We start from the raw sequence: 12,780 nt of genomic DNA, 5'->3' as shown, positions 1-12,780 counted from the left end.
CCGAGCCTCCACTGCCAAGCAGCCAGGGAATTCGAGCCGGGCGTGGCAGGGAACATCGGCTGGAGACGCAGAGATTTGCCTCCCACCCCTCGCCCGTGCCGCCGGCGCGTCATCTTCCCTCCCAGACAAAAAGGCCAGCTTTCGGGGAGGAAGGGGCGTGCTCGGCTCTGCGTCTCCAGCCCCTTTCGGCCAAGCCTCCCTGGCTGTTTGGCCGGGCCGGGCGTGGCGGTGAGGGGCTGGAGCCGAGCACGCCCCTTCCTCCCCGAAAGCTGGCCTTTTTGTCTGGGAGGGAAGATGACGCGCCGGCAGCACGGGCGAGGGGTGGGAGGCAAATCTCTGCGTCTCCAGCCCCTTTTGCCCGAGCCTCCACTGCCAAGCAGCCAGGGAATTCGAGCCGGGCGTGGCAGGGAACATCGGCTGGAGACGCAGAGATTTGCCTCCCACCCCTTGCCTGTGCCGCCGGCGCGTCATCTTCCCTCCCAGACAAAAAGGCCAGCTTTCGGGGAGGAAGGGGCGTGCTCGGCTCTGCGTCTCCAGCCCCTTTTGCCCGAGCCTCCACTGCCAAGCAGCCAGGGAATTCGAGCCGGGCGTGGCAGGGAACATCGGCTGGAGACGCAGAGATTTGCCTCCCACCCCTCGCCCGTGCCGCCGGTGCGTCATCTTCCCTCCCAGACAAAAAGGCCAGCTTTCGGGGAGGAAGGGGCATGCTCGGCTCTGCATCTCCAGCCCCTCACTGCCATGCCCGGCCCGGATTCCCTGGCTGTTTGGCCAGGGAGGCTTGGCCGAAACGGGCTGGAGACGCAGAGCCGAGCACGCCCCTTCCTCCCCGAAAGCCGGCCTTTTTTGTCTGGGAGGGAAGATGACGCGCCGGCGGCACGGGCGAGGGGTGGGAGGCAAATCTCTGCGTCTGCTTGCGGACACCCTAGCTCCGCTTCTCAGCTGGGAAGCAGAGCTGGGGTATCCCCGCGCTCGCGCGCGCCGTCCGCCATTGCCAGCTCCGCTTCCCAGCTGAGAAGCGGAGCAGCTGCTACGAGGGGCATTTCACCTTCCCTCCCAGGCAAAAAGATGCCGGGGAGAGGGGCACGCCTTCCGCCTGAGAAGTCCGGCCCCATCATCCCAGAATGCCGGCATCTTTTTGCCTGGGAGGGAAGGTGAAATGCCCCTCGTAGCAGCTGCTCCGCTTCTCAGCTGGGAAGCGGAGCTGGCAATGGCGGACGGCGCGCGCGAGCGCGGGATACCCCAGCTCTGCTTCCCAGCTGAGAAGCGGAGCTAGGGTGTCCGCAAGCGCGCGCGCTCTTCGGGACACCCCCCCTCCGCTTCTCAGCTGGGAAGCGGAGCTGGCAATGGCGGGCGAAGGACGGGCGGCGGTGGAAGTAAAAACACCATCTGCGCATGCGCAGATGGTGTTTTTACTTCCGCACCGCTACTTCGCGAAAAATCGATCATCGCGAGGGGTCCTGGAACGGAACCCTCGCGATGATCGAGGGATCACTGTACTTTTGTATTCATGTTTGTCTTTTTCTTCTGTTTTTCATGTTTCACTGTTGATCAGATATCAAATGTTAAAATGTGCTGTTGTGGTGGGTTCTGCTATTATCAAAACAAAGTACTGATTGTTGATGTAACAGTCATTAACATAACTGTTTTGCATTGATGTGAGAATAGTCAGGAGCTATTGAATAATGAGCATTGTCAGCAGGAGGTAAATGAAAAGAATAGCGGAAGTTGGACAAGAATGGGTAAACTGACAGCTTGGAAACATATTATTTTCACCCAACATCCTAGTTGCTGCATTTTGGCAGCGTTCATCTTTCATGCCACATTCTACAATTTCCTCGAAACTTATACTTTTAAATTATCTTATAAGATGATTCCATACCTTCCTGAATTGCTGGTGTGACAACTTGCCTCTCCTTAACTATTAACATCATGTGCCTATTATTTTTAGAGGAAGGGGCGATCATGAGCTCAGAATTGTGTGTGATTGTGTAGCTGTGTATGCATGCATGGCCCTGCTTGCCTTCAAGTCCCTAATGCCAAGTCCCCTTTGTTGCCAATGTTTTTGGAAGTGTTTTGTCATTGCTTCCTTCCTAGGGCTAAGAGAAAGTGATTGGCCCAAGATCACATAGCTGGCTTTGGGCCTTAAAGCAGGATTAGATTAGCTTTCTGTTTCTATCCTGGGGCCATCACTATTACACCAAACTGGATCCATTAGTCCAAGACTTTCCTATAAAAGGATGTCTATTACATCATAGGAATAATAATATAATGATTTGAATATTCACCAAAGGTTTTAGTTAGACTTTCAGGTGAGATCCTGAAGTTGGTAAATCTTGGCCATAGTGAATGTTTGCTTAGATTTGCTGTATAAAATATTTATTAATCACATTGTATCATAAAGAATCACTAAACCAGGAAGCTTAAGGAACCCCTCCATCTAAATCATTATTTGTAATTTTCAGAGTGTGTCTTCAGTAGAAAATAGAGGTAGTCCTCAACTAACTATCACTTGGCAGGACCCAGGGGAGGAGCCTTCTCTGTGGTGGCCCCGGCCCTCTGGAACCAACTCCCCCCAGAGATTAGAATTGCCCCCACCCTCCTTGCCTTTCGTAAGCTTCTTAAAACCCACCTCTGCTGCCAGGCATGGGGGAATTGAGATACTCTTTCCCCCTAGGCCTTTACAATTTTATGCATGGTATGTCTGTATGTATGTTTGGTTTTTTATAATAATGGTTTTTTTTACAGTTTTTAGAATTGGATTATTATTATATGCTGTTTTGTTATTGCTGTTAGCCAGTCCGAGTCTCCAGAGAGGGGCGGCATACAAATCAAATAAACAAACAAACAAACAAACAAACAAACAAACAACTATTAATTCAGCAACCATTCAAAGTCACAATGGCACTGAAAAAAATTACTTACAATTGGTCCTCATATGCATGACTGTCTCAATGTCCTTATTTATTTACTTACTTACTTACTTACTTACTTACTTACTTACTTACTTACTTACTTACTTACTTACTTACTTACGGTATTTGATTTTTATGCCGCCCTTCTCCTTAGACTCAGGGCGGCTTACAACATGCTAGCAATAGCACTTTTGAACAGAGCCAGCATATTGCCCCCACAATCTGGGTCCTCATTTTACCCACCTCGGAAGGATGGAAGGCTGAGTCAACCTTGAGCCGGTGATGAGATTTGAACCGCTGACCTTCAGATCTACAGTTAGCTTCAGTGGCCTGCAGTACAGCACTCTACCTGCTGCGCCACCCCGGCTCTTATGATCACATGATCAAAGTTTGAGTGCTTGGCAAATGGCATGTATTTATGACTATTGCACCATCCTGGGGGTTATGTGATTGCCATTCAAGCAACCTTTCAAGTTGGCTTCTGACAAGCAGTCAATGAGGGAAGCCGTATTCGCTTAATGACCATATGATTCACTTAAAACTGTGATTCCCTTAATTCTGGCAAAAAGGTCATAAAACTAGGCATGATTCCTTGCTTAGCAATGGAAATTCTAATCGCTATTGTAGTACAAGTTGAAGACTGACTGTAGGTGTTCCCATTTATCTTGCAGTTGTCTTTTTTGAAAATTCTGGCAGACTTTTGCGCTTGGATTCACACTCACTTTGGAATTTCTAATCTATTCTTTTCAAATTCAACTTGAATTTTCTAATGCATTTTTTTTTAAAAAAATAATTTTTTGCTTTATATTGTACGGCCAGGAAGGTAACCTGCTATCAACTAACTACTCAGTGGTCTGCAAAAACTGCAATGGTACATATAAAAACTTGAGTTCCCACTACAGTACCATGCAGAAGAATGGGAAGCATGAAGAATCTGGAGAACAGTTTCATTTGTGCATTGATATAGAGGATGCAGTAAGTTTTACTTTCTATTTTGCTTTCCTGCTTATACTATGTACTCATTTGTATCACATCTCAATATACTCTAGTGCAGTGATGGCGAACCTATGGCATGCGTGCCACAGGTGGCACATGGAGCCATATCTGCTGGCATGCAAGCCAATGTTCCCTCTAAGGTGCGTGCCTGCGCGGGCGTGCACACAAAAATAACCCCCCGCGCAGCCTTTTCCAAGGCTGCCCAGCCGAGCCAGGTGTCGGAGTTGGGAACGGGGAGCGACAAGATTTTTCTTCATTTGAAAAACCGCACGGTCCCCATTCCATTTTGGCCCCGCCCATTTGGGAAAAGATGGTGGTGCCCATCAGGCACTTCTACCCTATCCCTGAATAATAGAGGGTCGGCCTGTGCTGGGGCGCAAAGGGGGAGATGGTGGCGGCGGCTTTGCGGGGCTTTGACCTGACGTCAAGGCCTGCGCCCAGGGAAGCGGTGCCCTTTTCAAACGCGCCACTTCTCCAGGCAGCCGCCTTCACCTCCTCCCCTGCCGCCATGCTGGGGCTGCCCCTTGGAACCGGGGACGACGGGCCCGGCCTCAGCCTACTCGTCCCTGGTGCGGTCGAAGCGCGGGGTGGAGTAGGTGGCAGCGGCTGCTCCTGACCCATCCATGAGCTTCGTTTCCTCCCCTGCCGCTGCACTGGGGGCTACCCTCCGCCGCCCAATCCCGGTACGAGACAGCCACCGTAAAACAGGTAGGAAGAGGGGGGAGAGAGAAAGGGGGGGGAGAGAAAGAGAGATAGAGGGAAAAAGAGAGAAAGCAAGAGAGAGAGAGAGAAAAGAGAGAAAGAAAGTAAGAGAGAGAGAGAAGAGGAAGGGAGAGAGAGAGAGAGGAAAAAAGCAAGAGAGAGAGTGTGTGTGAGAAAAAAGCAAGAGAGAGAGAGAAGAGAGGAAGGAATAGGGAGAGAGAAATGAGAGGAAAAAGGGAAGAAAAAAGAGAAATGAGAAAATGAAGCAGAGAATGAGAGGAAAGAGAAACAAAAGAGAGAGAGAAGTGACTCTTAATTTAAAGCATATGGTAAAAAGCACCCAAATAATAACAGAGAAACACACACACCCCAGCCCTCACCTGTTTTTGGAAATGGTTCAAGAGTTCACACACACACACACACACACACAAGGGGGGAAGAGACAGGGATGGGAAGAGAGAGGGAAGGAATGAGAGAAAAACGGAGGAAGAGGGAGAAATGAGTAACAAATGAGAGAAAAAAGGGGGAGAGGTAGGAGAGATACTCAGATTTTTTCCCTTTTACCTACCTACCTACCTACCTACCTACCTACCTACCTACCTATCTATCTATCTATCTATCTATCTATTTATTTTTCCATGCCACCCAGTCCCGAATGGACTGCTGTTCAGACACTATACTTTTCCGCCCACACCGAAAAAAAATTAGAGGGAACATTGATGCAAGCTGTTGCCCTAGCTCAGCTCCAACGTGCATGTGTGTGCTGACCAGCTGATTTTTGGCTGGCACAGAGCCTCTGAGAGGGTGTTTTTTGATTCCAGAGAGTCTTCAGGGGGATGGGGGAGGATGTTTTTACCATCCCCCGGCTCCAGGGAAGGCTTTGGAAGTAGAGAGGGCAAAACACGAGCCTACTGGGCCCACCAGATCCTGGGAAACAGGCAATTTCCAGCCTCTGGAGGGCCTCCAGGGTGTGGGGGAAGCTGTTTTCACCCTCCCTGGGCATTTAATTATGGGTGTGGGCACTCGCGCATGCGTGATAATGCACGCCCATGCTCTTTTGGCACCTGAGGAAAAAAAGGTTCGCCATCACTTCTTTAGTGTCTCAAGTTGGTGTCCAATTTAGTTGCTTCTTTGTTACTAATCTCATAAGAAAGATTAACTCTAGCTAAAATGCCAGTGCAATAAAACAGAATATAGAAGTAAAATTGATAAAACCATAGCACATTGTCATTGTCTCTTTTTGCCTTTTGGGAAAACACAGCTTTTTAAAATAACACAATAACAAGGGTAATTCCTGATAAAGGAAGCATGTTGATGTAGTTTGCTAGTTTATATAGGAATCTGAAATGACTTGATGCCACTTCATCAATTCTACATATATTGGTAATAATTTGAATAAACCTAGTGCATTTTGGCACTAAATGGCTGAAAACCCACCAGTGTTTCCTCCTACAATAAAAAAACATCTTTTTCTGGCTGTCCAGTTTTGTATTTTCACTTCCTGTTGACCTCACTGGCTGGTTTCTCAAATGATCAATTGACAGGGATGTCTTTTGCCCATATACTGTGATACGTTAGCAGTGATGAGGCATGTTGTTAGGTGCAGGCTTAGGTCTTGTCCACCATTTACATTAACTGTCTACTGTACTTCTGTGGACATCCTTCTGACATTTTCTTAATACGGATCCACTGAGAGGTTTTTTCATTTGTATTGTTTTAAGACTTGCGTAAAGACACATGAATTTGGCATCTTCCATATAGCATCCAAATAAGGAAATGCTCTTAGTAATGAATGAAATGATTGGATTGTGCTTAATGCAAATTCAAATGCTGAGCTATGAAGAACACCTTAATTTAGCGCTTGGCTGCTACATTTAAAGCTTTTCAGGGTGGACATTTTAAAATACAGTGGTATCTTTACGTATGAATTTAATTCGTTCTGTGACCAGGTTCAGAAGTAGAAAAGTTTGTAAGAAGAAGCAATTTTCCCCATAGGAATCAATGTAAAAGCAAATTATGCATGTCATTGGAGAAACCACAGGGAGGGTGGAGGCCCTGTTTCCTCCCAGGAGATTTCTAGAGAGGCCCCACGGAGGCTTGTCCCCGCCTTTTCTGGCCCTGTTTCCTCCCAGGAGATTCCTAGAGAGGCCCCACGGAGGCTTCTCCCTGCCTTTTCCGGCCCTGTTTCCTCCCAGGAGATTCCTAGAGAGGCCCCACAGAGGCTTCTCCTTGCGTTACAGTTTCGGAAGCTCGGGTTTGTAAGTGGAAAATGGTTCTTGAGAAGAGGCAAAAAATCTTGAACACACGGCTCTTATCTAGAAGAGGTTCGTAAGTAGAGGCGTTCATAGGTAGAGGTACCACTGTATATCTAAAAACCCATGAGATTGCTAAATTTGCAAGTGCCATTAAGGATGGCCTGATACTTGTGAAAACTATGTTGCATCTCACCCAGGAAGGCAGGATCTGTACCCTGTAAAAGCTAGACACATTGGCGCTCATTCAGTGCAAAACCTTGCAGTTTACTCAAATATTGATGATTCCTCAGACGTCTTAATTTCCTTTGTTTTTACAATTGTATCCTTCTAGATGAACATCACACAAAGGCTGTGGAGCACAACGTTTAATTGTACTGTGCCCTGCACAGATACAGTGCCGGTGATTGCAGTTTCTTTGTTCATTTTCTTTCTACCCCTTGTTTTCTACTTGAGTACTTTCCTTCACTCAAAGCAGAAAAAACGTGTCCTGATTCTGGGTAAGTCAAAACCAGCAAATCTGGATTGAAATTAAAAAAGGTTACAATACTGATAGTGGTATTTGCAACTAAATAGCATGATGCTCAGTGTGCTTTGGAATTTGGGACTCTGTTCACAATCTGATTAGAATAATCTGGTTTGGAAGTTGATAATGCATCATTTGATTCTATCCCACTGCTGCACTCTTTGAGTGACTAAACACGTTTTAACTATCAAGCCCTACTGAGTCAGAGGTGGCAATTCAGATGGAAAAAATCAGACAATTGGATGATTTTCTCCTATTTTTTTAAAGTAGTAAGGATAGGCAGCCTACTATCTACAGTTAACTCTTTCTAAACAACACACCGAGCATATTGTTAAAAATCTGTGATTAGCAATATCATATTCAGTATTCCAGTCAACTATTTATTTATAAAAACATTTGAGTGCCATGACTTAAATATGAGCTGGAACGATAAATTGTGCTCGCCGCTGTGGCTTGTACGTTCTTGTGGGGCTAGTGCAATGCTGAATCTGTGGAGGTAGCAAAATTGCACCCGTGTTTCGGCGAGGTTTTACCTGCGGCTCCGTGCGTGATTTTGCTACCTCCACAGGTGCAGCAGCAAAATTGTGCTGGTCCTGCAAAAACTTACAAGCCGTGGTGTTGAGCACAATTTAGCGTTCTGGCTCGTAGCCCACCGCTGGATACAAGCAACAAGTTACAGTCATATAGTTCTAAATGGGAGGAAATGGGTGATAGGCATGATGAGAAAAAACTACTACCGTATTAATAGTAGTGCAGATTTAGTAAAAAGTCTGATAGTGTTGAGGGAATTATTTGTTTAGAAGAGTGATGGCGTTCGGGGGAAAAACTGTTCTTGTGTCTAGCTGTCTTGGTGTGCCATGCTCTGTAGCGATGTTTTGAGGGTAGGAGTTAAAACAGTTTATGCCCAGGATGCGAGGGGGTCAGTAAATATTTTCACTGTCCTCTTTTTGACTCATGCAATATACAGGTTCTCAGATTGGCAGCAATGAAGAAGCCTATGGTCAAGTTACTGTATATGGGAATAACTATCTCATGTAATTTGACTGTATATGTTGGCCATTTTGGTACTTGGAATAATTTGACAATTGATAAATATGAACAAATAAACATGTTGCCCAGATAAAATAGAGGTCCACCTTGTCATTTGGAAAAAGGATTCAGTTTTTATTTGAGCATGGACAGCAATTATCTCATTTTCAGATTTGTACTTTTGATTCAACTCTTTAGTGTGATTTCTCAAGTTTAAATGAGTAAAGAGTACTTTTGCTCCTGGAAATTAGACTATAGCACAATGATATAGTTCTTTGTATTATGTTTGAACATTCTAAATATTACTGCTTATTAGAAGAACTTTAGGTCATAACATTGGCCACATCATTAACTAGGAAGTATAATAGATAGCATTTGATACCCTTGTTAATATCAACTTTTGATCTATTTCTGGCACACTTAAGACTGATAGCCATGATCTATGAAGACTTGCATGACTTGAAATCTGTTACATTAAGGAGTATTTCCTCCATTTAAACTTGTCTAAATTTTAAGATCTATTGCAAAACCCCCTTCTCCATCTCTTGCCATGGGAAAACGAGGAAGGGCCTTCTCAATAGCTCTTCATCAGCTTTGGACCTCTTTGCACTGATTGGCCAGAATAATTCTCTAAGTCTAAAACTATTTAAACCAACGTTATTGTTCTTTTGATTGATTTGTAATTAAAATGTGAGATTTTTTGCATTATCACTATTTTTGATATTCACTGTGTGAATGTATGTCTCAAAATGCTATTGTATAAATTATACAAATTTAATTTGGTAATGCAATTATACCATAACACATATACTATCACTATGACTTGTTCCAGATGCCTCTCCATACAAATTCTGTTGTTGGGGTCTTAGATTTCTTGTATGAATATGCTATGAAATTTTTAATGGGATTTTATGCTTTTCTTCCCTTCTAGGTAAACGGATCCACTCAAATGCCAGCTTTGCAAATATCCAAGATAAATTAAACTGAGCTTTGGAATGCAATGGGATATTAATAGGATTGCTCTGAAGACAATTATAATTTAACTTTACATTATGCTGTCCTAAAAGACTATGTGTCTCAGATAGGTGTATGCACTTTCATGCAATAGTTCTCAGAGGAATGACATGACCTCCAGAGACGAAAAAGAAATGATATTCTCTCCTTCAATCCTTCTTGAACTTTTACCTTACATTCTGATTGGTAAAGTTTTTATACTTTATATAATGGATTAATAACATTGACTTCTATGTATGATGAGCTTACGCGAACATTCCTTTCTAATTCTTACTTGAATGCTGATTTATTTAAAAGTTATCATTATTGAAAAATTAAAAAAATGAATTTAGTGGCTTAATATTTATCAGCAAACAAATCTTAGTGTTTAGTCTACATTACTACTAAAAATGCTGTTTGACTCATAGAAATAAACTTGAATTTTATATACTATATTGCTGGCAATAAAAATGATTATTAGAATAATAATTACAGAGTTTGACTTAAGGAAACATGTCATGTCTTGATATTTCTAGTGTAGTAAATGTGAATAACCTCTTATCTCTGTTGGCTGGTTAAAGGTAAGATTAAACTAATGGAAACCCTGTTACGTAATTATTCTCACTTCTAAAATTATTTTTTATGAAGTGGCTTTGTATGTAAGAGTACATAGTATATTTATTAGAATTTACAGACAGTAGTTTATTGCATTTGTGTATATTGCTATGAAAAAGTTATTCAAACTAAAACTAGAAAGAAAAAAAAGCTGAACAGCTTGTGAAGCAAATTGGGTTATTGACTAGAAAGAATTACTATATACATTATAGGGAAAAGTGATTTATTTATTTGATAGAATAGTTTCTATCAAATAAATAGTATTATTTAAATAGTATTTAAATAACAAAGAATACTGATAGTTTTGTCTATCATTTTTTAAAATAAGTAAATATGAAAACAATTGCAGTATCTTGGTGTCTGTTTACAGAAGAACTTAGCGATTTAACTATAGGTACATTTAGAATGCAATCTTGGAGTTTCTGGGAAGCCATAGAAATACTGCACATTTCTCTCTGTGCAAATGGAGAAGAAACTGCTAAAATGGTGTGTTCTCTTAAAATAGTGTAGAATAGTCCTCAGCTGAAATTGCCTTGTCGGCCATGCCTTGCAGCCAGCAGTAACCAAAAATGAAGGCATTGGGGAAAAGTCAAGGGTGTCATTGGACAAGATTTAGCTGGGCTCATACCTCATATTGAACTGTGATTCTTTTAAATAATAGTTTGTTCAAGAAACCAAAATTGACTTAATTTATGTAACATGTTAAGCCAAGGTGAAGAATCCAGTCCCTTATTACCTCATTTGAGGATTGGCTAAAAATTTTGGAACCATTTTTGGAGGGATAAAAGCTATCCTTAAAAACTCTAAATCCCCTCTAACAAACCATTGTTTCCATTTTGGGTGAATGAGCCTTCTTAATCATTGCTTTTGGTGCTGGAATAAATGAAGAACCTCTGAAGCAAGTGTAGTTATTATCCATCTCCTTAGATCTAATGAAAAACAAGATTAAAAGTAGGGGTTTTGTTTTTAAAAAAATTCCCCATTTCCTCCCCATATCTATATCTGCTGAATGCAACATAATAATAATTTGCACATGGATTATGCAGTAGTTTAGGCAGTTGTTTAATCAGTTATTTCTGCCCAAGAAGGCAAAAAGATGTTGAATGGCACTCCTAAAATAGTTTGCGGAATCTATGTAAGTAACTTGGAGGAAGCAGCAATAGTAAGCGTTTAATACCAAACAGTTTCTAATGAATGCTAAATGCATTGGGGATGGGGTGAGATTAAGGTATATATCCAGTTATGAAATGTCATTGTTTCATTCTAAAACTAAATTTTGCCATCTGAATCACAATTGGCTCATGATACTTTGTTCAGTGCAGATTTGGAAAAAGTTGGGGTATTAAGTCATTCTTAATCAAATGAACTGCTCTGATTGATGCTGAGTTGCTGGCTATATTTTAATGAGATCCACACACACTTATGACTGCATAATAGTATTAGTGACAAGCTAATTATATTTGATCAGGAGGGCTAAGCTGATTTGAAATAAAAAATATGCTGACTTGAAGAGAGTTCTGGATTTGGGCCAGAATTACCAAATTGAGCAGGTAATGATTGTAGACCATATGTTGGATAAAATAATAGAGATAAGAACAGATAGCCTAGGTCCTGAAAAAGATTTGTATGTCACTGTTACAGTAATCTGCCTATTAGCTGCTATTTTTCTATTTAGACATGTAGATTTAGCCATGTCCTGCCCTTTAATAGCATTACATTGATTTGAGGCATCACATGATGTGAAATGGCTCAAAGCAATCTTTGAAAGGCACAAAATAACAGCTTTGCTTAGTAGTAGTGGCTTTTTAAAAAACTTTTGCATTATATATGTCTGAAAGTCACTACTCTCTAGGATGGTGATTAAGCACTTTTCACAAAAGGTAGTTTTGATGGAGTTGGTTTTATGATTTTCTTAGCTTTCGAGCCGAATAGAAATTACTTTTTATTGCTTTTATGTATAAATGTAAAAAAGGAGAGACTGAAGTTATTTTTAAACTTGAAGATAGCTGTTTTATGATACAATGGTGTATTTTTTATATTGTTTAAAATTGTACATGATATGTACATACCTTGTTAATGGATTTTCCCTTGTCTTTGGTTTTAATTTTAAACTTAATGTACATGTAAAACTTCTGCAATAAAAAGCCAGAAAAGTGTAATAAAGTCATGGTCTTTACAATTACTTTGAATTGTAGATTAACTGTATTTATTTTACTGAGAGGGGGGACTGTTGAAAAATAATATACATTGGTATATTTTTATATCTGTGACAAAAATATTCTGTCCCAACATCAGGTAACGCAACATCTCATTTCCAGTATGAACAGTGACAAAGTGTCTCATTATATACAGATAAATATAATATACATTATATGCAGAATTTCATTAGATATAGCAAAGCAAGATGGATTCCTTGTTTTGTTGTATACAGCTCTATCAGCCAACATGAGTATTCTTACTGGGGATGATGTGAGTTGAAGTCCAGCATGTCTGCAGGACGAAAGATTAAGAAAGACGTTGTTTTGGGTCATCCAAAACTTGGTTCTAATCATTTTACTCAAATTGATTTTAATTCCATTAGGCATGAAACATGCTAATCTCTCCCCACATTTCTGTGAAGATAGTTTATATATTATACACTTAGGTTCAGTCTAATTGTGAAATATGAATGCGTTTGATATATACCAGTTGTGTTGTGGTAAATTTTCTGGTAGTGTGCATGTGTAAAAATTTGAAGGTAGTAAAGCATGCCTGC

General features: G+C 41.7%; 1 protein-coding gene across 1 annotated transcript in view; it reads left to right on the top strand.

Annotated features, from left to right (window-relative positions):
- The window catches only part of OSTM1 (osteoclastogenesis associated transmembrane protein 1), a 35,591-nt gene extending 23,403 nt beyond the window's left edge, over nt 1–12,188 (top strand). Inside the window, exons 4-6 of the mRNA XM_070733309.1 lie at nt 3,732–3,887; nt 7,197–7,362; nt 9,349–12,188. Of these exons, the coding sequence (XP_070589410.1) occupies nt 3,732–3,887; nt 7,197–7,362; nt 9,349–9,404 (378 nt within the window). The 3' untranslated portion in view covers nt 9,405–12,188. The remainder of the gene's footprint in view (nt 1–3,731; nt 3,888–7,196; nt 7,363–9,348) is intronic.
- The last annotated feature ends 592 nt before the right edge of the window (nt 12,189–12,780 follow it).

This window comes from Erythrolamprus reginae, chromosome 1 (genome assembly GCF_031021105.1).
Source record: "Erythrolamprus reginae isolate rEryReg1 chromosome 1, rEryReg1.hap1, whole genome shotgun sequence".
Taxonomy (NCBI): domain Eukaryota; kingdom Metazoa; phylum Chordata; class Lepidosauria; order Squamata; family Dipsadidae; genus Erythrolamprus; species Erythrolamprus reginae.
Note: the sequence above shows the minus strand (reverse complement) of the source record. Positions and strands in the feature narration are given on the sequence as shown.